At 42.4% G+C, this 25491-nt stretch overlaps 1 protein-coding gene across 3 annotated transcripts in view; it reads left to right on the forward strand.

The window, feature by feature from the left end:
* Positions 1–24820, forward strand: part of ZNF385D (zinc finger protein 385D) — a 478212-nt gene extending 453392 nt beyond the window's left edge. For 2 of the 3 annotated variants that reach the window (XM_038768519.1, XM_038768536.1), the window contains 4 exons: positions 10185–10418; positions 18336–18514; positions 19471–19572; positions 21370–24820. In XM_038768519.1, the coding sequence (XP_038624447.1) occupies positions 10185–10418; positions 18336–18514; positions 19471–19572; positions 21370–21603 (749 nt within the window). In that variant the 3' untranslated portion in view covers positions 21604–24820. Of the gene's footprint in view, positions 1–10184; positions 10419–18335; positions 18515–19470; positions 19573–20520; positions 21080–21369 lie in introns of those variants that run through there. The other variant, XM_038768528.1, reaches the window with a different exon arrangement.
* Positions 24821–25491: the final 671 nt, after the last annotated feature.

A 25491-nucleotide genomic window follows, 5' to 3' on the forward strand; every position in this document is an offset into this window, starting at 1 on the left:
AGCCATTTGGTTGTAAGCATTTTAGAAACACGGAAGATTGCTCTCTACATAATAAAGTGTGTCCTCTAAAAACATAAATCATTGGCGACTGACACAAGATTGAAAACAGAGTGGGGAAAAAAAAGGCCAGCAGTCCATAAATAGTTGTGATTTGTTTTCAGCCACAAAAACCTTTCTCCACTTCAGAATGTCAATAGCTTTAAGAGTGAGCAGCTGTTAAGTTCAGCAGCCAGAGATGGGGCGAGTGAGACCTGCATTCTCAGAGAACAGAAGAAAATGAATGGATTGTAATTTCTGTGCCGTCCATCTAAAGAAAAATCATGATGAGCGTCTCTGGGATATGAAATGAATCCAACTTAGGAAGGACCTTAACTCACCTATGGGTACACCACTTTAATTATTTGGTCTTCCTTGTGGTACATATTTCACCTCCACACAAGGGTTTTATTTATCCCCTTGTTTTTTGTTTTTATTGTGAAAAGAAATCTTCATTTTTTTCCCAGTGTTCAAGTCCTCTCTTTTATGGACTTCTTAAGTATTTACACTTTTGGTTGTAATGAAATGAGCAATACAAATGGATCATTATGAGTACTGAAGGATTTCTTTTTATATTCTGTTGAAGTCCTATTCCACACAATATTAGCAATCTGTATCCCAGCCAAAGCTAAACAATGGCAGTTGCAGTAATGAACACTTGCTGCATGCTGGCCCTTGGTATGAAAATAGCACAGAGATACAAGCTGGCATCAGCCTTTAGCAATCAATTTCAGACTTGATTGTAGATTCTTTAAGTCTCTTTTTAATAGACTAGTAGCGTGTGGTTAATGAAAGCTATATCAACCCTTAGTTAATATCATAGAAAATCAGTAAGAGCTGTGGTGTCAATATTTTGTATGATGCACGCAGTAACTGAGCACCTTGTTTTAAGGATCTTGATCACCTCTCCCCCTCCTACCTCACCTCCCTTCTCTCCTTTTACAGCCCAGCCTGCACCCTCTGCTCCTCTGCCGCTTACCTCCTCACTGTGCCTCGTTCTCGCCTGTCCCGCCATTGACCCCCGGCCCACATCCTTCCCCTGGCCTGGAATGCCCTCCCTTCACACATCCTCCAAACAAGCTCTCTTCCTCCCTTCAAAGCCCTACTGAGAGCTCACCTCCTCCAGGAAGCCTCCCCAGACTGAGCCCCCTTTTTCCTCTCCTCCTCCCCATCCCCCCCCACCCTACCTCCATCCCCTCCCCACAGCACTTGTATATATTTGTACAGATGTATTACTCTATTTATTTTACTTGTACATATTTACTACTCTATTTTATTAATGTTGTGCATATACCTCTAATTCTGTTTATTCTGACGGTTTTGACACCTGTCTACATGTTTTGTTGTCTGTCTCCCCCTTCTAGACTGTGAGCCCGTTTTTGGGTAGGGACCGTCTCTATATGTTGCTGATTTGTACTTCCCAAGCTCTTAGTACAGTGCTCTGCACACAGTAAGCGCTCAGTAAATACGATTGAATGAATTTACGTAACCTACTTTCTGTATGCCAGTCCTTTTTATCCCACCGGCAAACCTTTGCCTTCGAAGTCCTTCAGGCCTGTAGCTCCCTCCCCATTCAAATCTGACAATCCACCGCTGTCCCCACCTTCAAAACCCTTCTAAATTCACAGCTCCTCCAGGAGGCCTTCCCTCCCTGTCTAATCCATCGTTCCCCCCAGCCATCCTCCCCTCTGCGTTGACTCTGCACTTGTCTATGTAGCCCTTTAGCACTTATGTAAGTACCCTTAAACACTACTATTTTCTTCCCCATTATGTATTTTAATGTATATCTCCCCCTGTAGACTGTAATTCCCTGCCCAGTACTACCAACTCCTTTGTACTGTACTTTCTCAGGTGCTCAGATGCCACTGATTGACTGATGGCCGGCCTCTACTACTGATTAACTTTGAAATTTGTTCAGTTAAGACTTTTAGTTTCTTTGTTTTTTTACATTCTCCCTTTACAGATTTCCCTAGCTTTCATCTTGGCGGGTGGGTTAGGGAGGGGGGATGCCTTTTGGGGCTGTGCCATCACCTAGGGCATCTTGTATGATGGATAGGGATGGATAGGGTTAGTGGGAATCTTGAAAAGAGCTGGCTAATGTGGGCAGCAATTATGCTAGCAGGTTTCTGCTGGACAATCCGCACTAGGCTAAGGTCACTTTCGTACTACGTGCATTGTACTCCTCCCATTGCCCTAGATGACAGGAATGAGAATGAGAGAGTGTGAGGGTACTGCACCAATCTCCACCACCATGAAAACATAGTAAGCGCTCAATAAGTAGAAAAGCAATGTGGCCCAGTGGAAAGAGCATAGGCTTGGGTGTTAGAGGACATGGGTTCTAATCCCAGCTCTACCACATCTGCTGTGTGACCTTGGGCAAGTCACTTAACTTCTCTGTGTCTCAGTTGCATCATATGTACTTCATACGTTCTACCTCTGGCCTGGAATGCCCTCCCTCCATACATCCTCCAAACTAGCTCTCTTCCTCCCTTCAAAGCCCTACTGAGAGCTCACCTCCTCCAGGAGGCCTTCCCAGACTGAGCCCCCCTTTTTTTCTCTGCTCCTCCTCCCCTCCTCACCACCCCCACTCCCTTCCTTCTGCCGTATCCCTTCCCCTCCCCACAGCGCTTGTGTTTATTTGTGCATATTTATTACTCTGTTTTATTAATAGAGTAGAAGCAGCGTGGCTCAGTGGAAAGAGTACGGGCTTTGGAGTCAGAGGTCATGGGTTCAAATCCTGGATCTGCCAACTGTCAGCTGTGTGACTTTGGGCAAGTCACATAACTTCTCTGTGTCTCAGTTACCTCATCTGTAAAATGGGGATTAAAACTGTGAGTCCCTCATGGGACAACCTGATCACCTCGTAACCTCCCCAGCGCTTAGAACAGTGCTTTGCACATAGTAAGCACTTAACAAATACCATCATTATTACTGATGTGCATATATCTGTAATTCTGTTTATTTTGATGATATTGACAACTGTCTACTTGTTTTGTTGTCTGTCTCCCCCGTCTAGACTGTGAGCCTGTTGTTGGGTAGGGGCAGTCTCTGTTACCAAATTGTACTTTCCAAGTGCTTAGTACAGTGCTCTGCATACAGTAAGCAGTCAATAAAAATGATTAAATGAATGAATGAATGTAAAGTTAGCGAGCCCTATGTGGGATAGGGACCTGAGTACCTTCTATCTACCCCAGCACTTAGAATGGTATTTGCCACATAGTAAGCGCTTAATAAATACCACAGTTATTATTATTATTATAAACACCACTGATTGATGCACTCTTTTCCTTTGGCTGGGTCCTCATTCTGAAAATCTGTTTGACTAGACCAGGGGTCATATATCATTTATGAGCAGGGTCATCATCGCTAGCATTTCCTCTGACACTGGATGTGAATTTTCCATCGTACAATCAGATGTACCTCAAGTAGGTTTAGTCTTTCTAGGTTTGCCGTTTTTAAACAAAACGTATCTTCAGCTCACTCAGAAGATAATTTATTAAAACCTTCATCTACGATAATGTACGCAAATTCAGATAGCATGCGAGTGATCCAGACAATTGGTACTTGAATTCCTAATTATATTTTAGGACTTACCCTTAAACCTGGGTTTTGAAAGTTACATTCTAATGGGGATATAGTATCGTTGACTCTGTTACCTTTCAAACTACTTGCATGCTCTAGTGGAAGTTATAAGGTCAAAGGTTTGGGGTGAAGTAAAAACACTGGCCTTGAAGCTTTTGCTGTTCATTCCCTTAAGCCTTCCCCATGCACGGAACTAGCCATAAAAAAATGTTGATCCTGTTGATCTTGTGGCCTTTAATCTAGCAGGGCATTTGGCATAAGTATCCACTATCCTCTAAGATTAGCAAAGATATCAATATGACTGTCACTGGAAGTAGATGTTTGTTTTGTTTATTCTGCACCTATATTAAGGTCTTTCCACTGTCATGAGCCTGAGTGAACTCTAATCGAAGCAGGTCCAGTTCTCACATAGATACACAAATAATCTAAACTCAGAGAAGATTTTACATTTGGAGTGGAGTTTTATTGAAGATAAACTTACAGGGGGTGGATTTCAGGGAACAAAATGCCAGTATCAACACCCCAGGGGGATAAGCTATAGGAAATCGCCTATTGCTTATTTGGTTTCCAGCTCCTCAAAACATGAAGCCTCGAGGACAGAAATGCCTGCACACATAACTGTTATCCTCCAAAGGTCTGCTTCTGGGAAGGATGTGATAGGTCAGTCTGACACTTCTTATGATGTGTCTGTAGAGCACCAAGACAGTCAGAGTGCACCAATTTGCCAGAGACACTCATCTTCCCAGAGGCTATTTTTTTTTTTAACAATGAAACCTCTCCTTTTCAAACAGATACTTCTTTCACCACTTAGGTGCTCCAGGTCTCTGTGAGGACAATGTCCTATCTCACAGACTATACACCTGGTTATTTAATGCTTCATCTTTCAAATCCAGACATTGTTATGTGGATTAATTCTGACATGCTCATTTCTGGGAAGGAATCATTTAGTTTTGATGCCTTAGTTAGTGAAAGGAGTAGGCAACAGATAATAGATCCTGGGTTCCTCTAATTGTTCAAACAAGGCACTGTAGAAGACCAGTCTGGTGGCTGTACAATCTAAATGAGAAGCTGTATCCAGAAAGCAACAAAAACACATATAGACCTGCACCTAGAGACAAGAAAACACACTCTTTATTGCTATCGTTGTTGTTTTGTTTTGGTATTTTTATGCACTTACTATGTGCCAAGCACTGTGGTAAGCCCTGGGATAAATAGAAGACACTGAGGATAGATACACTCCCTACCCACATGGAGCTCACAGTGAGTAGGAGGGAGTAGGATTTAATCCCCATTTTACAGATGAGGAAACTGAGGCACAGAGAAGCTATGTGACTTGCCCAGGGTCACACAGAAGACAAGTGGTGGAGCTAGAATTATAACCCAGAACTCCTCACTCTCGGCTTCCAGGCTATCACCTTGCCCCATCCTACCTCACCTCCCTTCTCTTCTTCTCCAGCCCAGCCCGCACCCTCCGCTCCACTGCCGCTAACCTCCTCGCTGTGCCTTGTTCTCGCCTGTCCCACCATCGACCCCCGGCCCACGTCCTCCCCCTGGCCTGGAATGCCCACCCTCCACCACATCCACCAAGCTAGCTCTCTTCCTCCCTTCAAAGCCCTACTGAGAGCCCACCTCCTCCAGTAGGCCTTCCCAGACTGAGCCCCCTTTTTCCTCTCCTCCTCCCCATCCCCCCCCACCCAACCTCCTTCCCCTCCCCACAGCACCTGTATATTTGTTTGGACAGATTTATTACTCCATTTATTTTACTTATACATATTTACTATTCTATTTATTTTGTTAATGATGTGTATCTAGCTTTATTTTTATTTATTCTGTTGACTTGACACCTGTCCACACGTTTTGTTTTGTTGTCTGTCTCCTCCTTCTAGACCGTGAGCCCGTTGTTGAGTAGGGACCGTCTCTATATGTTGCCGACTTGTACTTCCCAAGCGCTTAGTACAGCACACAGTAAGCACTCAATAAATATGAATGAATGAATGAATGAATGAGATTCTCCCCTGCCTCCACAAACATGAGCAGAGCAGTTTCCCCATTGTGAAAATCCCAGAATGAACTGACTGTTTCAGGGTTGTGGAGTTGGGGGAATGCTACAAAAGCACTCTATAACCACTAGAATCCCGAACGGGGTCTGGCTTGGACTTAATACGGTGATTTTTGATACCCGGCACAGCACTGCCCCCCTGTTAATGTATAAGGAGGAAGAGGAAGAGGAGATAGATCCATTTCTCAAGTAACCACGGGTTCCCTATCCCTCACAAAGAGTCTAGAGAAGACAATCTATACAGTGCTGGAAATTGGACTTCCCAAGGCATATATCTGATGACAGACTGAGACGATGTTACAGACTCTGACAGGGTCTTAATGGTGCTAACAGTATCTGTTGTGCTGTCTAGGTAAAGAGAGGGGTAGTTTTCCCATGAGACTGCCACCTTGCACACGTCTTCTAGTTGGTGCGGGAGGCCACAAGGCTGACATCCACCATCTGGGATTACTGACAGCCCTCTACAAGTCAGCTCTCTCCCTTCTCCAAGTCTCTCCATCAGTTAGGCTAGACTACCGCAAAGCAATGCTCAGAGGGAGGTAGATAGCAGGTTTGGGAGAGCAGGGAATGTGTCTGTTTATTGTTATGTCATACTCTCCCAAGCACGTATAGTGCTCTGCTCAATAAATAGGATTGAATGAATGAGTGAATGAATGAACAAGGTTAATAGCCCTGGGAAAGCCTGGAATTCTCTCTGTGAGGCAGCTAGAGAAAGTGACATCAAGGTTGTCCTCAGCAGTGGGCCACTAAGAAAGCATGACAGAAGTCTCAAAGATACCACTCCCATCATCACAGTCAAGTTGAAAGGTCAGATTGTGTCTTCTGTCCCGGCATCTCACTTTTCTCTATTGCTGGCTAGATCCTAGATTGACACCTGACTGCAAGCTCCCAGAAATGCAACATTATTTCACACTGCAGAGTGATAATGGCAAATGTGACCTTTGCAGCACACTGGAAACAGAATCACAAGGATCAGCACATCTTAATGGCATTTTCTGAGTACCTATTGTTTGGGGGGAGAGGGGGGTTGATGGTATTTGTTAAGTACTTACTATGTGCAAAACACTATTCTAAGCGCTGGGGGGATCAGGTTGTCCCACGTGGGGCTCACAGTCTTAATCATCATTTTTCAGGTGAGGTAACTGAGAGAAGTTAAGTGGCTTGCCCAAGGTCACACAGCTGACAAGTGATAGAGCCGGGATTCGAACCCAGGATCTCTGACTCCCAAGCCCGTGCTCTTTCCACTGAACCATGTTGTATTGTTTGCAAGAGCACTGTACAAACTAAGCAATTGGGAGGCTACATCAGAAGCAAAAGATAGGGGCCCTGCATGGCATTGGAAAGTCTTACAATCCACTTGATAGTGTTTTTCTTCTCAGGGTGTCGTGTCTGATTCATTCCCCATCACGATCAGGGTAAGCAGGACTTCCTACTATTTCTAGTCCTCAGTTTAGTATTATTAATAATGATAATGATGATGGTATTTGTTAAGCGTTTACTATGTGCTAAGCACTGTTCTAAGCACTGTGGGAGATGCAAGGTAATCAGGTTGTCCCAAGTGGGGCTGACAGTCTTCATCCCCGTTTTACAGATGAGGGGACTGAGGTCAAGAGAAGTTAAGGGACTTGCCCGAAGTCACACAGCAGACAAGTGGCAGCCAGGATTAGAACCCATGCCTTCCCTGACTGAGCCCCCTCCTTCCTCTCCCCCTCCTCCCCCTTTCCATTCCCCTAACCTTACCTCCTTCCCTTCCCCACAGCACCTGTATATATGTTTGTACATATTTATTACTCTATTTATTTTACTTGTACATATCTATTCTATTTATTTTGTTAATATGTTTGGTTTTGTTCTCTGTCTCCCCCTTCTAGACTGAGTGCCCACTGTTGGGTAGGGACCGTCTCTATATGCTGCCAACTTGTACTTCCCAAGCGCTTAGTACAATGCTCTGCACACAGTAAGCGCTCAATAAATACGATTGATTGATTGACTGACTGACTCCCAAACCCGTGCTCTTTCCACTAAGCCACGCTGACACGGTTATGCTGGAAGATGCAGCAAGGGCCTGGATCCAATCAATCAAGCAATCAATCAATTGTATTTATTGAGCGCTTACTGTGTGCAGAGCACTGTACTAAGCGCTTGGGAAGTACAAGTTGGCAACATATGGAGATCCAGATGTTAGAGCGTGCTTTCCATCGTTAGGCAATCTTTCCTCAGGCTGTGGACATCAGCAGAAATCTTATGAGTCAGGTATCTAAGAAGTGTTGCTGTATGAAGATGACTGCGCTCTGGGCCCACCCACTCAAGAAGGCATACCGACAGTTGTAAACTCTTAGGCAGAGTCAGCTTGGTCCTAGGGACAGATAAGTCAGTTACGTGTCTTCCTGCCTTTAGGAGACCCTATCCACAAACCAAGATTTTCACGGCAACAGAGAACTGAATAGGGTCATAGAATTCTGTTACTTTATCATCACTGTGGTATTTGTTGAGCGCTTACTATGTGCCAGACACTGTACTACGTGTTGGTGTGAATAAAAGCACATCAGGTGGGACACAGCCCCTGTCCCACGTGGGGCTCACCGTCTCAATACCCATTTTACAGATGAGGTAACTGAGGGACAGAGAAGTGAAGTGACTTGTCCAAGATCACACAGCAGACAAGTGGCAGAGCCACCATTAGAACCCAGGTCCTTCTGACTCCCAAGCCCGCGCTCTATCCCCTAGGCCACGTTGTTTTTCTTGAGCCACCAAATCCTGCCCCAGGCTCCTGCCTTGGTAGCAGACTGAGGAGAATCAATCAATCAATCAATCAATCAGTGGTATTTAGTGAGTGCTTATTAGATGCAGAGGACTAAGTTCTAGGGAGAGTACAATACAACAGCATTAGCAGACAAGTTCCTTGCCTTACTTCTTACTTTTTTAGCACACTACAGGTGATGCAAAGGTAAGACAGGAAGTTAAAAATCAAATTGAGAAGATCAGTACATCCTGTGGGACACTATCAGATAGACAGACCGTGAAACAACATGACCTCAGGCTTCAGCCCATACTGAAGATCTATAGAGGCAGTAAGTAGGCTGTCCAACTTTCTCTACCACTGAAAGACCCACCTAGACTCACCAGAAATGCTACAATTAGGCTTTTGAGAAGTGCCATTAGCGTAATTTACGGCCCATGCTCCACATCAAGTGCCAGGACAGGATCACAGACAGATAAGTCCTGTCACTCAGTCAACTTGAATATTTACTTGTGCAGAGCATTGTACTTAATGCGTGCTTACAACCCCTGTTCAGTAAATAACCCTTGCCTGCGTCCCACAAATGTATACCCAGAAGAAAACACATACACATTTCGTATAATTCTATGAAGTGTTTAAATTCTGCCAGAAATAATTGGTCTTTCTTTGAATCTTTACAACCAGCAGACGAAGCCACAGTACACTAGATGTCTTGTGAGGGAAAATGAATGACTGCACTTAGGGACCGAAAGTATTCCTGGGTTCAGTGCATTATGGCAAAGTCATAATCAAACATTCAGTGCTCTTTTATGGGTGTGCATTGCATCCCCCGGTGTTATTCCTTTCATGCATGTAGTTCTACGCGTGTTAACAATCTGCTATCGGAATCTCACTTTCTGAAGCTCTAAGTATCACTGACAAGAAGTCCAGACCTGTTTCCATATCAGAGAAAGAAAATCAAGTTCCAAGATTTTGGAAGAAAGATGAGAAGATAAAGGAAGGGTGTCAGAAACGAGCAATAGAGGAAAAATGTTCCTGAAGAATAGTTACAAATCCCTGCAGATTTGTTCTGTAATTTAAGGCTTTCAAAATCCTTCATAATGGACATCATCAATTCCTTCATAAAAGAATGTTTTTAATCCTGAAAATGAAATAATAATAATAATAATAATGGCATTTGTTAAGCGCTTACTATGTGCAAAGCACTGTTCTAAGTGCTGAAATAAATGTCTAATGTGAACTCACTACAGGCAAGGGTTCAGAGAAAAAATGGGCACAGCAAACCAAGTGATACTTATTGCTTTGATACATATTTGGCCTTCCCAGACTGAGCGTCTTCCTTCCTCTCCCCCTCGTCCCCCTCTCCATCCCCCCCATCTTACCTCCTTCCCTTCCCCACAGCACCTGTATATATGTATATGTGGTTGTACATATTTATTACTCTATTTATTTTACTTTACATATCTATCCTATTTATTTTATTTTGTTAATATGTTTGGTTTTGTTCTCTGTCTCCCCCTTTTAGACTGTGAGCCCACTGTTGGGTAGGGACTGTCTCTATATGTTGCCAATTTGTACTTCCCAAGCGCTTAGTACAGTGCTCTGCACATAGTAAGCGCTCAATAAATACGATTGATGATGATGATGATGATATTTTCCAAAATCATAAAAATATACTGGGGGTAATTCATTTGCAGCACTAAATTTCCAAATGGAGAAAGTTCAAAGAACTATTTTTGTTCTGTCATCTTGTTATTTTGACTGCAGACAGTACTCCAGGGACACCAGCAATATCGACAACGACAACCGTGGAAATTCGGAAAAGCAGTGTTATGACAACTGAGATCACCTCCAAAGTGGAAAAAAAGCCCACAACAGCCACTGGCAACAGCGCATGTCCTTCCGTGGAGACTGAAGAAGAAAAGGCAAAAAGACTCCTTTACTGTTCGCTATGCAAGGTTGCTGTCAACTCCGCCTCACAGCTGGAGGCGCACAACAGTGGTGAGATGTAGCAATTTTGTTTCTGTCTCAACAGCTCTGCAATTATGTTCCTCTGAATAGATTAGATCTTTTGCAGCAGGGGACAAAGAGGTGGCAGAAAACTGGCAATTACATGGAATTCATTAACCATTAAAGAGTAAAAATGACAAGCAAAGTGTCTTTTACATGGGGGGAGGAGTCCCACTGCATGCAAGCTACCTTTAAAAGAAATCAGTCTCTTTCAAGTTTCTAAACAGTAGGTCATTATGCGACAAACCCATTACACATGCTAACTCACTTCTGCACTGAAGGGTATTTATGAATTTTTATGTAGCCTCTAGGTGCTTGCTTATCTGGTATGGCTTCCTAATGCTTTCCTTGCAAGAAAGCCAGTAATTCTAGACTGTAAGCTCCTTATGGTCAGGGAATTCTCTTGTACTTTCCCAAGCGCTTAGAACAGCGTTCAGCATATAGTAAGCGATCAATAAATACCGTTGATTGATCGATTGATTCTACTCCGGCGAAGATGAACCTTGTTCTTCCATTCTTATTGGGTTCAGAGAGATTTTAGAATATGAACCCTGAGTCAGGAAGCATGACTTTTCTAATGATACTGGGCCGCAAACCTCTGAGAAAGTGTAGCAGCAAAGACATTACAATTACCACACACTTGGTAGAATAAATATAACCAGTATTGGCAGACTGGGAGATGTCAACCAGTCAGGGTGCACTGATGCTGTTCAGGTATCGATTTTTAAATCCGGTGCAGTAATTGCATGGGGCGACCAATTATTTCAGTCCTCACATGCCTTTTGTATATGTTGTGCTGTTAGAAGTCAGTGAGAGTTCAGGGGCAGGCAAACACACAGAAAATTTGGCCTTGAGTACAAATCTCTGTTACCTTTTGATTCTCCATAGCCTTCTACACTCACTATCTGTTAACCCATAACAAGTATATCTGTATCTCTCTTCAGGTGGTGTTGCATCCAAGGGACAGGGGTAAAAAAAAACATTATTGGAAACACAATTATTTCTCTAGACTACTACCCATTCAGCATTCTGGCATAATAGCAATAAATTTGTGGGGGGCAGACTTGACTCAGGCAACCAAATTCTCAATGGGCAAACACCCCCTTGAGCTCGAGTTTATTTTTATGGAAGATTAATAGTTATTCTATCATGATCTACAGTTCTCTGTAGAACATGTGATTAAATTAAATAGCCATTCCAAGGGAAGAACGAAAACAAGTTACTTTATATATTGCCCATTGGATGAGAATTGATCAAACATGAGCCTCAATAACTGATGTGAGAAGGAAATACTTTGGGGATTCCTAGTAGTATTTCATCAGCTTTTTATTTTGCTTTTTCACTTCTGTGTAGCCATTTCAGAACACTATCTTTCATTGTGGATTGTTCAGTTCCTCTGCTGGAAATAGCAACTTATATCTATCTGCTTGTTATCATACAAAGAAAATGAAGGTAAACCTTTTTCAAAGAAGAGGAGCGAGGTGGGGAAGTACAGAGTGCTCAGATAGGTCACCTCCTTAAATGCTCTTTGGAGTGATTATTTCTCCTGTAGTTAGAGATGCGCCAACTCATTAACACACACAATAAATGTCTTGAACAGCCTGCCCTTTGTAAACCCTGGCACAGTTGAAGAATCTGGCTATGTGCTTTGTAATAAAATAATATGGTTAGGAGATTACACTGTAGAATTCTACTGACATATAATTTCTTGTCACTAAATATACTCATATAGAAGCAGCATACTTAGCTCCACCATATCTCGTAATTTCTCAGTGGCCAACAATATCAAACACAATGTACTCTGCAGATGGGAATAGAAAAACATAACTGCCACTTGTTTATAGGTGTGAGTGGTTAGCACTCATACGAATAGCAGTTACGTGAATAGAGCGGATATAAAATAACTAATATTTTTACCTAAAAGTGCTTCTAGGTGAATATGAAGCGTAACATTTTTCAGAGGCATTTTACCCTGCTGATTCATTACCTTACTAGGTACATGGATATTTACTTTTTTAACACTTAATTATATCAGTATGACTCATGCCACTCATCTGTAGAAAGGCAATTATTCTTTGTTTAGGCCAAATCAATTAATCAATCAAAGTTCTTGAGCACTTACTGGGTGCAGAGCACTGTAGTAAGCATTTGGCAGAGTACAATATAAAGAGTTGATAGGCATATTCCCTGCTCACAATGATCTTATAGTCTAGAGGGGGACTTTATAGTCACACAGATATTAATTCACAGTCATCTCAATATGAATTAAGGAACATAGAGTGAAAAACAATGTACTCATTAAACATGTGTACATTAGTTTTCCACCTATTTGATGATAATGGACCCTCCCATCACACACCATTAATGAGCTTTAGGACCAGGAACTGGTGGGAACGAATTAATTCTCGGGCTACTGGCTCACGAGGTTCAAAACAAGCCCTTTTGATGAAGCATCCCACTGACCCTACTTGCCAGGGGTTCAAATGTCCAGGCGGTAGGAGATAAAAGGCTTTTCCTTTTATTATCCCCAACCCCCTTAATTAACCAAGCCCATCCAAACTTTCTCCTTTTCGTTTAATTTCCTTCCCTCCCTCCCCGGAATGTGCATGTGATAACGATTTCTCCAGAGTCCCTTTGCACACACAGTTCCTCCTTCTAGCAGAGATGTGCTTATGATAAAGGCAGTACTCGATAGGCCTTTCGCCAGCAACAAACTTGGAATTCCTCAATCCTTTTAGTCATGTTTTCACTGGGACAGTGTGTGCAACAATCAATAAGTCAAGCAGGGTTGCCGCAAAGTGTGACGTTTACACAATAATTTTATGTGAAAAACCCAATTAATAATAGTAATAATAATGATGATATTTGTTAAGTGCTTACTATGTGCCAAGCCCTGTTCTAAGCGCTAGGGGAGATACAAGTAATCAGGTTGTCCCATGTGGGGCTCACAGTCTTAATCCCCATTTTACAGATAAGGTAACAGGCACAGTGAAGTTAAGTTACTTGCCCAAAGTCACACAGCTGACAAGTGGCAGAGCCAGGATTAGAACCCATGACCTCTGACTCCCAAGCCCAGGTGCTCTTTCCATTTAGCCATGCTGCTTCTCAGTTACAGCCCAAGTTCATTCATTCAATCATATTTATTGAGCGCTTATTGTGTGCAGAGCGCTTGGGAAGTACAAATCGGCAACATATAGAGACAGTCCCTACCCAACAATGGGCCCACAGTCTAGAAGTGATTGCAACACAGTGCTGATGCTGTGCCATAATGCTGTAGATAAACAGGAGGTGGCCAACTCGATAGCCGTGATGGTTTTCACCAACTGTTAGCCAGATATTTAAGTAAAAAAAAAAAATAAACTGTGGCATTTGTGGGACACTTATTATGTGTCTAGCACTGTTCTAAGCATTAGGGTAAATACAAGTTAGTCAGGTCGGACCCAATCCCTGTCCCACATGGGACTCACAGTCTAAGCTGTAAGGAGAATTCCTCTGCTGACCTTGGTTACTGTACAAGATCCCCTCATTCATTCATTCATTTATTCATTCAGTCGTATTTATTGACTGTACTAAGCACTTGGGAAGTGCAAGTTAGCAACATATAGAGACTGTCCCTACCCAACAACGGGTTCACAGTCTAGAAGAGGGAGACAGACAACAAAACAAAACATGTGGACAGGTGTCGAGTCATCAAAATAAATAGAAATCTAGATGCACATCCTTAACAAAATAAACAGAATAGTAAATATGTACAAGTAAAATGAATAGAGTGATAAATCTGTACAAACGTATATACAGGTGCTGTAGGGAGGGGAAGGACGTAAGATGGGGGGGATGGGGAGGAGAAGAGGAAAAAAGGGGGCTCAGAGAAGGCCTCCTGGAGGAGGTGAGCTCTCAGTAGGGCTTTGAAGGGAGGAAGAGAGCTAGGTTGGCGGATGTGCGGAGGGAGGGCATTCCAGGCCAGGGGGAGGACGTGGGCCGGGGGTCGACGGCGGGACAGGCGAGAACGAGGCACAGTGAGGAGGTTAGCGGCAGAGGAGCGGAGGGTGCGGGCTGGGCTGTAGAAGGAAAGAAGGGAGGTGAGGTAGGAGGGGGCGAGGTGATGGACAGCCTTAAAGCCGAGAGTGAGGATTTTTTGCTTGATGCGTAGGTTGACTGGCAGCCACTGGAGAATTTTGAGGAGGGGAGTAACATGCCCAGAGCATTTCTGAACAAAGATGATCCGGGCAGCAGCGTGAAGTATAGACTGAAGTGGGGAGAGACAGGAGGATGGGAGATCAGAGAGGAGGCTGATGCAGTAATCCAGTCGTGATAGGCTGAGAGATTGAACCAGCAAGGTAGCGGTTTGGATGGAGAGGAAAGGGCGATCTTGGCGATGTTGCAGAGGTGTGACCGGCAGATTTTGGTGACCAATTGGATGTGAGGGGTGAATGAGAGATGGAGTCGAGGATGACACCAAGGTTGCGGGCTTGTGAGATGGGAAAGATTGTAGTGCCGTCTAAAAATATGGAACGCTTCACGAATTCGGACACCTTCAAGCACCAATGGAATGGCCTCCGGCCACCATTCCCCTATGCAAGGACTTTCATTCTGTGTTTGCTTCTGCATTTCTTCCAACAAAACAAACTTCCCTGGGAATGCTCTTACAAGGTCTCAGAAAAAACAGTTTTGAATGGCACCATATATGTTTGAAGGCAGCAAGGCTAGAGAAGTTCACATACAAGTGTATGTGTGGCTGAAAAGGCAAGTGTGGAATCCACAGCCCCAGCCACATTGGGAACATAAAAAAGTTGTCTCTGGAATAGCATCAGTCATGGAGGGAATACAAATTTTAAGTTTTCCTGAAAGCAGGGTTCTAGCCCCCTGTGTTATTTTAAAGGAGAGCTGGGTGTTTGGGGGTGAGCAGCAAAAATGACTGAAGGGTCGGAAAACTGGTCCTGGGAAAGAGTTAAAGGAATTCCGCCTTCCGGATAGAAGGCTGAGAGGACAGGTATAACTGTCTTCAGGTTTACGATGGTTTTTATGAGGAAAATGTTGACCTGTTCTCCATATCCACAGAAATCCATACAAAGAGCAATGAAACTGAAACAAATAAAAAGTTCTAGGTGGTGAAGATGCTTTTTTGTGATATAATAATGGCATCTGTTAAGCGCTTACTATGTGCCAAGTGCTGTTCTAAGCCCTGGGGGGCATACAAGGTAATCAGGTTGTCCCACATGGGGCTCACAGTCTTAATCCCCATTTTACAGATGAGGGAACTGAGGCACAGAGAAGTGAAGTGACTTACCCAAAGTCACACAGCTGATAAGTGGCGGAGCCGGGATTAGAACCCATGACCTCTGACTCCCAAACCCGGGCTCTTTCCACTGAGCCATGCTGCTTAAAGTTTGGGGTAAAATCAAAGGAGCTAGATACATCTTATAGAATACTGAATAGTTTGCATATTATAAGCAGAAAGTATACCATGACATTACTACTGTCCCATCCAGGTAGCAGTAATATTCTGGGGTATAAATAGCAATAGGAGAAAAATAAATTAGGTAACCGCCAAGGTAGATCATAACTGACAATATATAGTTGCAATGGTAGAAAATTCTAGTTTGATAATAGTTTGGCAGAATGAATGAATGAATGAATTTCAAAGTTAGGTAAGTGAACATCCTGAAATAATATGGCTTTTCATATTATTCTCAGAACTCAAGAGCTTTTCCAGTTCTATGGGCTCATAAACCTCGTAGAGCTACCACCTACTAGAATCTTCATGCACACGATAGCATAATCATGCCTTAGCATGGCTTATATGACCACCTCCCCTCGCCAATGTAAATATTCTAAATCCAGGGCAAGCTTTGGTTGTTGATTCAATAGTAGCCTGGGAGGCAAAGACAATTACAAATTGTTCCAGTGCAAGTGGTTCCAAAAGAGGTGGGGAAAGTGCTAGACAAGAGAACAGCAAGAGAAGAAATGAAGCAAACTGAATTACACAGCTGCTTTTCTTTGCATTTTCCTTCCCAGACCCATTCCTTCTCTGTAATTATGTTTGCTGGGCAGTTTGCTTTCTTGTGTAAGGGAAAGTGTGATGTCCTCTCTGCCCATTTGTTTTTCTTTAGAAGGTCTGCTCTTGAAATAATAAAAGGGCTGGATGGAGCCTGCTGACTTTTGAGTCTGGTCCCGGGCTGGCTATGCATCCAGGAATAGAATGGCAGAGATTAAGTGTCATCCCAGACCTGCCAGTTGGGTTATGTTCACAGATACTTTCCTTGTCCTAAAAACTGTTTAAAAGACACAAATTATACCCCTTGGTGATATGGGCTTTTTGCCAGATGCAAATGAAGAAAAAAAGCCCTCTCTGAAACCCAGCCTTCATTTAATCTGTGTTTCATTCCTTTCAGAGCTTTCGTGTGACACTTTCTAAATGTTCCTAACCATACTGAAATGAACTTCAGTGTAATTCCTTATCCCTTTATTACCACTGCAACATGAACAGAAAGAGTGTCCCTTTCCTAAACTTCATCGTTCTTATTTCCAAAGCAGTGGCCATGTTAGCAAGGATAGCAGCACTCTGCCTGCTCAAGCAACACCCACTTTGCACTCGACTTCTCAGTTTGCTCCTTCATTAGGAAAAACAAAACAAACAAAAAAGTGCTAAAGAAGGCATAGCTCCTAAGACCCTAAGAGCTAAAATGGAAAAGAAACAGAAGGGAATGAGCAGAACAGAAAAGGAGCCACAGTACAAATATGTCTAGGGCCTGGTTATAGAGGGAGAGAGATACTTTGCACCTCTAAAATGGTTCGTAGCAGGAAAATTAACAAAATGTCATCTTTAATAGACCCTTCAAGATGTCAGCAAGGCAAATAAAACGTGTTTTTTTTTTAATAATTTTGAGAAGCATTGACAGTATATCCTGCATTCTAGAGGATAGAACATGGGCCTGGGAGACAGAAGGTCATGGGTTCTAATCCTGGATCTGCCATTTGTCTGCTGTGTGACCTTGGGCCAGTCACTTCACTTCTCTGTCCCTCAGTTACCCCATTTGTAAAATGGGGATTAAGACTGTGAGCCCGATATGGGACAGGGACTGTGTCCAACCTGATGTGCATGTATTCTTCCCAGTGCTTAGTACAGTACCTGGCACATAGTAAGTGCTTAGAAAATACCACAATCATTATTATTGCTATTATTACTATCAATATTAAAGCATGTTTTTGATTTGCTCATAGGAAACAATCCTCAGATTCCCGTGTGTGTTTGTGTGTGTGCATGCTCATGCATAGTGTTTACACCGCAATCTGATGCTCTTTTTTCCCTCAGCTTCAATTAGTCACGGTCAGAATAAGTGAATCGCAGTGTAGGCAACCTACAGCCTGTTATTGCTTCTGCCCTGAACCTACGACTGTTGATTTTCCTATTTGGGTCGTTGAGAAGGAGGGAGGACAAAGGGAGAAAATACACATTTTTGGGGAGAAAACACTAATCACGGCAAATTATAAAACATGTTTAAACTTTTCAAAGAAGCCTATGACATACCTCCAACTGTACCTATCAACAATTTTAAATCATTTTATCTCTTGGTTATGATTCATATCAGTCACAGGAGCTACTGAAAATAAGTTACACCCATTTCATTTCACCTCAGGACACATTCCCTCACTTTAGTCACTGTATTGTTGTTGGTGCCTGTTTTTAAAATGTCTCATGATAAAGAAAGGATAATTTAATCATGAAATATGAGATAGACATGGAACATGGAACACTGCCACTTTATTACCAGTGTGCATTGAGATGGCAAGTATATTCATACAATAACATATAGAACAAACTAGAGAAAGACTTATATAGTTTCTTGAACAGTATAGCCTACTAGTTAATGCCTTTACCTCTCTCAAAAATTGTATTTTCTTCTTCAGGGACTAAGCACAAAACTATGCTCGAAGCACGAAATGGAAGCGGAACTATTAAAGCGTTTCCTCGGGCAGGAGTCAAAGGCAAAGGACCCATTAATAAGGGAAGTACAGGCTTACAAAACAAAACGTTTCACTGTGAAATCTGCGATGTGCACGTGAACTCCGAGACACAACTTAAACAGGTAAGTCAAGAAAAGAACTAAGAAAAGAACTTGTGAGGATGATTAAGGAGCCTGTCCGAAGGGAGGCAGACACTTTCCTTCTTGGATTCAGACTTGGTTTTCAGGCCTAACTCTTTAGGAAGGTTTAATTTTCTACCCCACAAAATAGATATTCCATGAACAGTGACGAGTTCCTTTTAAAACAGGTTGAGAGATTCAACAGGCTACACTGAACTTAAAAAAAATAGTTATTTTCCTGTTATTTTATACACTTAACATCATTATGTTAGTATTACATCATCTGGATAGACCAGTATTAGAGTTAAAGGATAGAAGAGGATGACCATGTTCGTTTTTGGCTGACAATAGCTTTCCTAAAAAGTTCTTTTTGGGAGACAAAAAAATTAATTGTACATGGCCAGTAGAAAAGCCTAGCCCTCATATTGCAGTTTACTTCCCAAGTTTTACATATAGTTTTTTTCTCTTACATTGTTTGCATTGCAAACAATAGCTTGCTATTAGCTAAGCTTAGCTATTCACTTCCTGACTTTAACTGTGGACGCTACACAGATCGGGAGATAAACATTTTTACAGAAGTCATTTTATGTCAGTAGGACATTTTTGAGCATCTACATAGGAAGATTTTTGTCTCTTGCAACCCACCTCCAATGTTAAAAGATTTGTACTAAAACACCAAAATCCTTTCAATGTATTTTTCACAAGTAGATGCTGCAAATAATACCACCTTTGAAAAAAGGAAGGGGGGGGGGAGTTTTCCTTGTTTTTCGCTTGCCTTGGGCTCATTTTAGATTGACGACCTAAGAGAATGCTTTTTATTCTTCTGACACTTTTATACAACTAGAACTAATATCCTTCACCCTGGAATGTCTCTAGAGCAAGTATTTGAAAGATCTTCTTTGGGGGACTGTAATCACGTCGGTGTGAAGGTAACATTGTTTTTGAATTCTCTCTGCCAGCACATTAGCAGTAGAAGGCACAAAGACAGAGCTGCTGGGAAGCCCCCCAAACCTAAGTACAGCCCCTACAACAAACTGCAAAAGGCAGCACATCCTCTCGGGGTAAGCATATGGTTTAAGTATTTAATTTGTACGCACACTGCCGCGACTCTGTGGGAGAGGTCTGAGCTTCAGACCTTGGACCATACAGTGATGGACTGCCCCTCTGTGCTTTTGGGAGATTTTTGTCACAGTCCTTGGGGACAGAAGGAAGGAGGTCGGGTGTAGCAGATGAACAAGACAAGTTCATTCATTCTGCTTTCCTTTTAGTCAATTGAATCTGGCTGTGGCATGAGGAGCAAGATGCCACTGGAAAAGAAGTTGGAATTAATATTTTCATAGTAAATGAGGAGTCACTTAAGCATTGTCACTCTTTTGTCCTCCCTCCCCTCCATAGCCCCTAGTCTGAGTTTAGTTTGTAAAGCACCTCAAGATGAGTGAAGCAAGGGCAGGTACAATCCCATTGGACCTGCCATGCTCATTCGTTGTTTCCCAATTTTTCACTTCATATTTAAAAAAAAAATTAGGCCCAAAATGGACATTGCACCTAAGCGCATTATCCTCTGAGTCTCAGTAGTAGCCAAGGATCTATAGATTACACGGGAATGCATTTTCAAAAATGTTTTTACATTTATTTTAAATTCCATTTACTGTTGCCCAGTGTTATTGCACACCACTGCCACTTACAAGGAAGGATATTTGAAGGAAAACTGCAGTCACCTGTAAGAGATCTTAGAGTAAGTCCAACCAAGTCTGTGTCTAGTGCAGCATATCCATTTGCATGGCAGAAGTTGCTTGAATCTGCAGTCTAGTACTGGTGCACCAGTGATGACCAACAAGGTGCAGTACAGTGGTGTCAATCAAATCACCTGCAGAGTTAGTTATGTTGCATAAAATGAGAGTTCGAACCTTTGCCAAAAGAGGAAAAAAAAATCACTGCTTCAGTATTTCACTGTCTCTTAATTGTGAATCGTCCATCAGTGAGACTGCCATTTTACTGATACTTCCCAGCAGGAGGTCCAGACTGGTGGTGTAGAGTAGGCCTGAGACATTCAGCTCCCATTTGAATATATGAGAAAGCAGGGACGTTGAGAGTTGCTGGAAGGTAAGTATTTCAATTTATTAAGATCTGATCCTTCTGTTTTGCTGTGCGTTCAAATGGGAACTGCATTCTCGGTGCCCCAGTTTACATCCTCAGACTGTCAGATAGCAGCTGCCAATTTCAGTGTTAATTAATCTTTTTGGTCCTACACATCTTTGGGCAATTTCCTTTTCCTTACTCTGTGATGTTCTTGTCACTGCCTCCTATACAATCCAAGTACTGTATGTTGCAGTTTTCCTTCAAAGAAAATGTCCCAGATTCTCCCAGGGCCTAAGCTATGCCTTGGTTTTACGTTACGCAAAGTTGAATGAACTTGGTCCCATCACTGGGGTCCTCTTTCCTGGGCCTGTAGTCTGCTGATTCTGTACCTTGCTTCCTAAAATATTCAGTACAGCATCAAAGAAGCCCTAGAGATAATGCAGCTGCTACAGGTTCCTAATTTAATGCCAGGGATAGCTTAGGCACCCAGAGAATCTGACTGAAGAGTTAATTTCCTTTATGAGGGTGTTTTTGGGGGGGTATTTTGGTTTTTTGTTTTCAACCAGCTGTCTTCCTTCAGGCCAGACCAAAATCCGAGCACAATCGAGCCTCCCTGATTTTTTGTTCTACATGAAATCAGGCATCCAGACCATGGGGATAAAATGTATCAGATTTTGAGTCTTTTTAGCATTAGGAGCAATCGAATCTTCAGTTGGGGATGACAAGCAAACTCTGTCTTTGTTTTTCTATTCTCCCTTTCCTCTCCTCCACTTCTACAGGTGAAATTAGTATTTTCAAAGGAACCGTCAAAGCCATTGGCTCCACGAATTCTCCCAAATCCCTTGGCAGCGGCAGCTGCCGCCGCCGCCGTGGCCGTGAATTCCCCCTTCAGTCTCCGAACGGCCCCTGCAGCCACCCTCTTCCAGACGTCAGCGCTTCCTCCGGCGCTCCTCCGACCAGCGCCTGGGCCCATTCGGACCACGCATACTCCTGTGCTGTTCGCTCCTTATTGAACTCCAGACCAGAGTCCTTGTACTGCAATAATTTTTCCAAAAAAATGAAACAAAACAAAAAAAAAAACAAACTATGCAGTGTTTATTTATAGTTTAAAGTATATATAGATATATGAAGAGCCAGGACTTTTGATAGTGAATTGAAAAGATTCTAAAAGGGGGGGGGAGGGGCAGTATTTTCTCCAAATAAGACCATTCCTCTTGAATATTGACTGTTTTAGAAGTGACTCCAGCATTGATTCGTAGTGACCCATAGAACTTATGAAGCCTTTGTGACCGTGCTTTTTGGCACATGTTTCCCCTGCAATGTCTTTCCTGCTTCACGAAACAACTCTACATTTCTCTAAGGGCATTAACTGGTTCCAATGTATGTATATACACAATACTTTATTCTGTAGATTAAACGTTGGAAGAAAAAGAGGAAAAGAAAAAGAAACACTGTGAATAGTAGTACCCACACCGATCCTTTTGCCACGTCAGCCGTTAACTGGGTATTTATCTGAACAAAAGTAGATGCAGTAGATGTCTTGTAAAACAATAGTGCTGTATCTCTATCTATGCCACTAGGTTCTTAAGTGAATTGCAAAGAGTAGAATGAACAACTCTGTCACTTTGGTAAGTAGCCAAAAGAATAAATGCAAACGATAATATTGTGAAGGTCTTCCTAGACAATAATCAGTTTCTCCTCCCCCTTTCCTCCCACCCCTTGTAGGACCATTGATATTCTCAGATGTACTGAAGAGTTTTGATTAAGAAAAATTCAGCAAAAAAGACCATTTATTACAATTTCTGTAGTTCCACCACAGGCCACGTAGCAGTGAAATTTTAAATTTGTGTGTACTATGTAAATCTTGTATCTAAGAGTATTGTGTCCTATGTCCATATAGAAAATGTTGGGATGGAGGGCAGTGTAGCTATTCAGTTTTCATGAGCTAGGGATGACCATAAAATAACTCATAAACATGTGTGTGACATGCATGGCCAAACCTAACAAATGAAAACAGAATGCGTATTTACATCTCTGCAGTATATTCTCTTTATATCATACCAGTGGGTTGCCTCAATGGGCAAATGCTTTTGTTTTGAGCCTAAAGATGAAATCAGCATTGCCTATTTTTAAAAAAAAATTCCTACTGGCGTGATATAAATGTTTAACTATATATAGGTAAATGTAAGAACAGCCAAAAAGTATAAGTTAACAGCACATCACAGGGATGGAGAAAAAATTACCTAAAAGTTCCTATTGCACCCTAAATTCTGACCTATCAGCATTCTGACAGCTATAAGCCTTATATATTCACCATAAGGCGTACATGGGTGAACAGTGTCCTTTGAAAACAAGATTTATCAGGGGTATATATAAGAATAGATATATATTGTATATATGTTAGAAAGACAAAATGATAAACAGAAAATCTATTATATAAAATAATGATCTAACCTTCCAACTTCACACTTGACCATTAAGTGGTATGGAACAGACAGTGGAAAAACAGATTTGCTTTCAGTTTATGAGAATGGCTGCCTGCTTCTTGCAATCCAAAATTTAAAAGTAACTATGAAGATGGTGGGAGAGGCAAAACAAGTTGGGAAACAAAAGTCAAGTCTTAGGGGCAGGCAAAATTGAGATCTGTTCTCCACGTGGGGAAGGCAGTTGCTGTGCATTTGTTTGTATGGAAGGGGTTAGCCCTTCCCCACCCTATCTGCCCCCCAGATTCTGCAACAAAGCCCAGCTGCTCCAGACTTTTTGACCATCTTGCAGCTGGCACGACCCCCCCATCCCCACCCCGCCCGCCGAGTGAGGTCCAGGTTCTCTGGCCCGCGCCATAGCAGTGGCAGAGCCAGGCTGCCCCTCAGTAGGTGTGCATCCACGGCACAGGGCAGTGCATAAGCACAGAGGGGTCCCAAACTCTTGCAATCATCAATCGTATTTATTGAGCGCTTACTATGTGCAGAGCACTGTACTAAGCGCTTATGGTGGAGCGGGGGGAGGCTGGGGAACCTCCTTCTCCCACCTCCCTGGATCCTCCCATCTTCCACTCTGTAAAACAAAACCCAAAGCGGTGGGTGGATACACTGCACCCTTTATCCCTTTTCCAGTGGATCATAGGACTATTTTATATAGGCTTTGTTTAGGCTCTTGAAGGTGTAAAAGGAGGAAGGCTCAATATTTGCTCCCAGAACCTACTATTTATTAGTAGTTCAAGTGATATGAGGGGAAAGTGCAACAGACTTTGGACTTACCAGTGACAAAAGACTCTTGTTTCATATATGTGCATCCCAACCATGTCCTGGGTGGACAAAATTAAACATCAGACCCACAGGCTAACTACACTCCGGTGCTCACATTCTTTAAAAACCATTCTGCTCACCTTGTTTTTCATACAAAGAGAAAGGAAAACACGTTCCACGGATCTCCTTGTCCAAAGAATTCCAAATTAGTGCTGACACCAGCATTATTTTGTTCCTTTTTATAATTACTCTCTATCCGGCAACCTCAGAAAACCGTTGTATCATCATTTACAGGCACCATCATATCCCTTTCTTTATAGCCTTAGGAGAAGCCCTTTTTGAGATTTTTTTTTTTTAGAGATGAGGATCTGCTAACTACCTAATTGGCAGGGTGCAGAGTAGGTACTTGGAATTTTAAAGTCATTTTCTTCCTATTAACTAAGGCGCTTTGGTCTGTGCCTATGACCTAGTTTTCTACCATACGCCTATAATTCCTTTTTGCTTTGGGGATTGTGCCTAAGCCATGGCCGCTGTACTGAGCATTCTGCCACTCTCCCACAGTCCCTCTTAAGTTGGCAATCATGTCCTTGAAAAAGTGAGCCTGGGGCCTGCATGGAGCCATAGCACACAGGGGAGGTCTGTTAACTAATGACTTGCTGCAAGCACCTAGTGTCGTCCCTACACTCTCCATCAGCCTCGCCGAGAAACTACCAGCAGTTTCGGGATCTCTTTGCCTCAGTGCTCTATGGAACAATTTTCATGGAAATGGACTCACTTAAATTTGCGCTGTAAACATCAGTTGTCTCTTACTCACTACCTAATAAAGGATGAAGCCTAATCATTAGAATTGACAGTGGACTTTCTGTGAATTGCTTTTCCCTACCCACCCGTTTGTCAAACTTATCAGCATCCATTAAGCTCCAAACTCCCTTGATAAAAAACTGTTCTCTTTCTCTTGTGGATTTTTCATTAATAAAAATGAGTAATTATGGCTGAACACTTTGATTGGTTGGCAGCAAAGCCATGTACACCCGTCAAGTTTGCCTAGTAACATTTCTTTCCCTCCTCAATATCCAAGGCAGGAAAAACTGGCAGGAAACATTGCCTTGAATCATTTTAAATCAATGTTAATATGAAAGAGTCCCCGGTAAAGGGCCTCTCCTTCCCTTTTCCTTCCCATCCCACAATGGACAAAATTGGCTTAGAGTTAGAGAAGTCAGGAGATAGGTGACAAATGCTTCCTTGGTTTTCAAAACTGTTGATTTTACGCACTGGGAATTTTCCTGAATTATAGATTCTTCTGAAAAGAACTCAGAATTAGATATTTTGTTTGACCTTTAAATGTTTACTCAAACAATTTTCTTAATTCTTATCACCATTCACATGACATGATCCATTTTTAAGTTTTTTTGTTCTTTGTTTTATGGTATTTGGTAAGCGCTTACAGTGTGCCAAGGACTATACTATGCACTGGGGTAGATACAAGGTTGGACACAGTCCATGTCCCACTTGGGGCTCACAGTCTTAATCCCCATTTTATTGATTGGTAAATAAAGATGAGGTAACTGAGGCACAGAGAAGTGAAGTGGGTTGCCCAAGGTCACACAGCAGAAAAGTGGCAGAGCCATGATTAGAACCCAGGTCTTTCTGACTCCC

This window comes from Tachyglossus aculeatus, chromosome 2 (genome assembly GCF_015852505.1).
Source record: "Tachyglossus aculeatus isolate mTacAcu1 chromosome 2, mTacAcu1.pri, whole genome shotgun sequence".
In the NCBI taxonomy this organism is placed as follows: domain Eukaryota; kingdom Metazoa; phylum Chordata; class Mammalia; order Monotremata; family Tachyglossidae; genus Tachyglossus; species Tachyglossus aculeatus.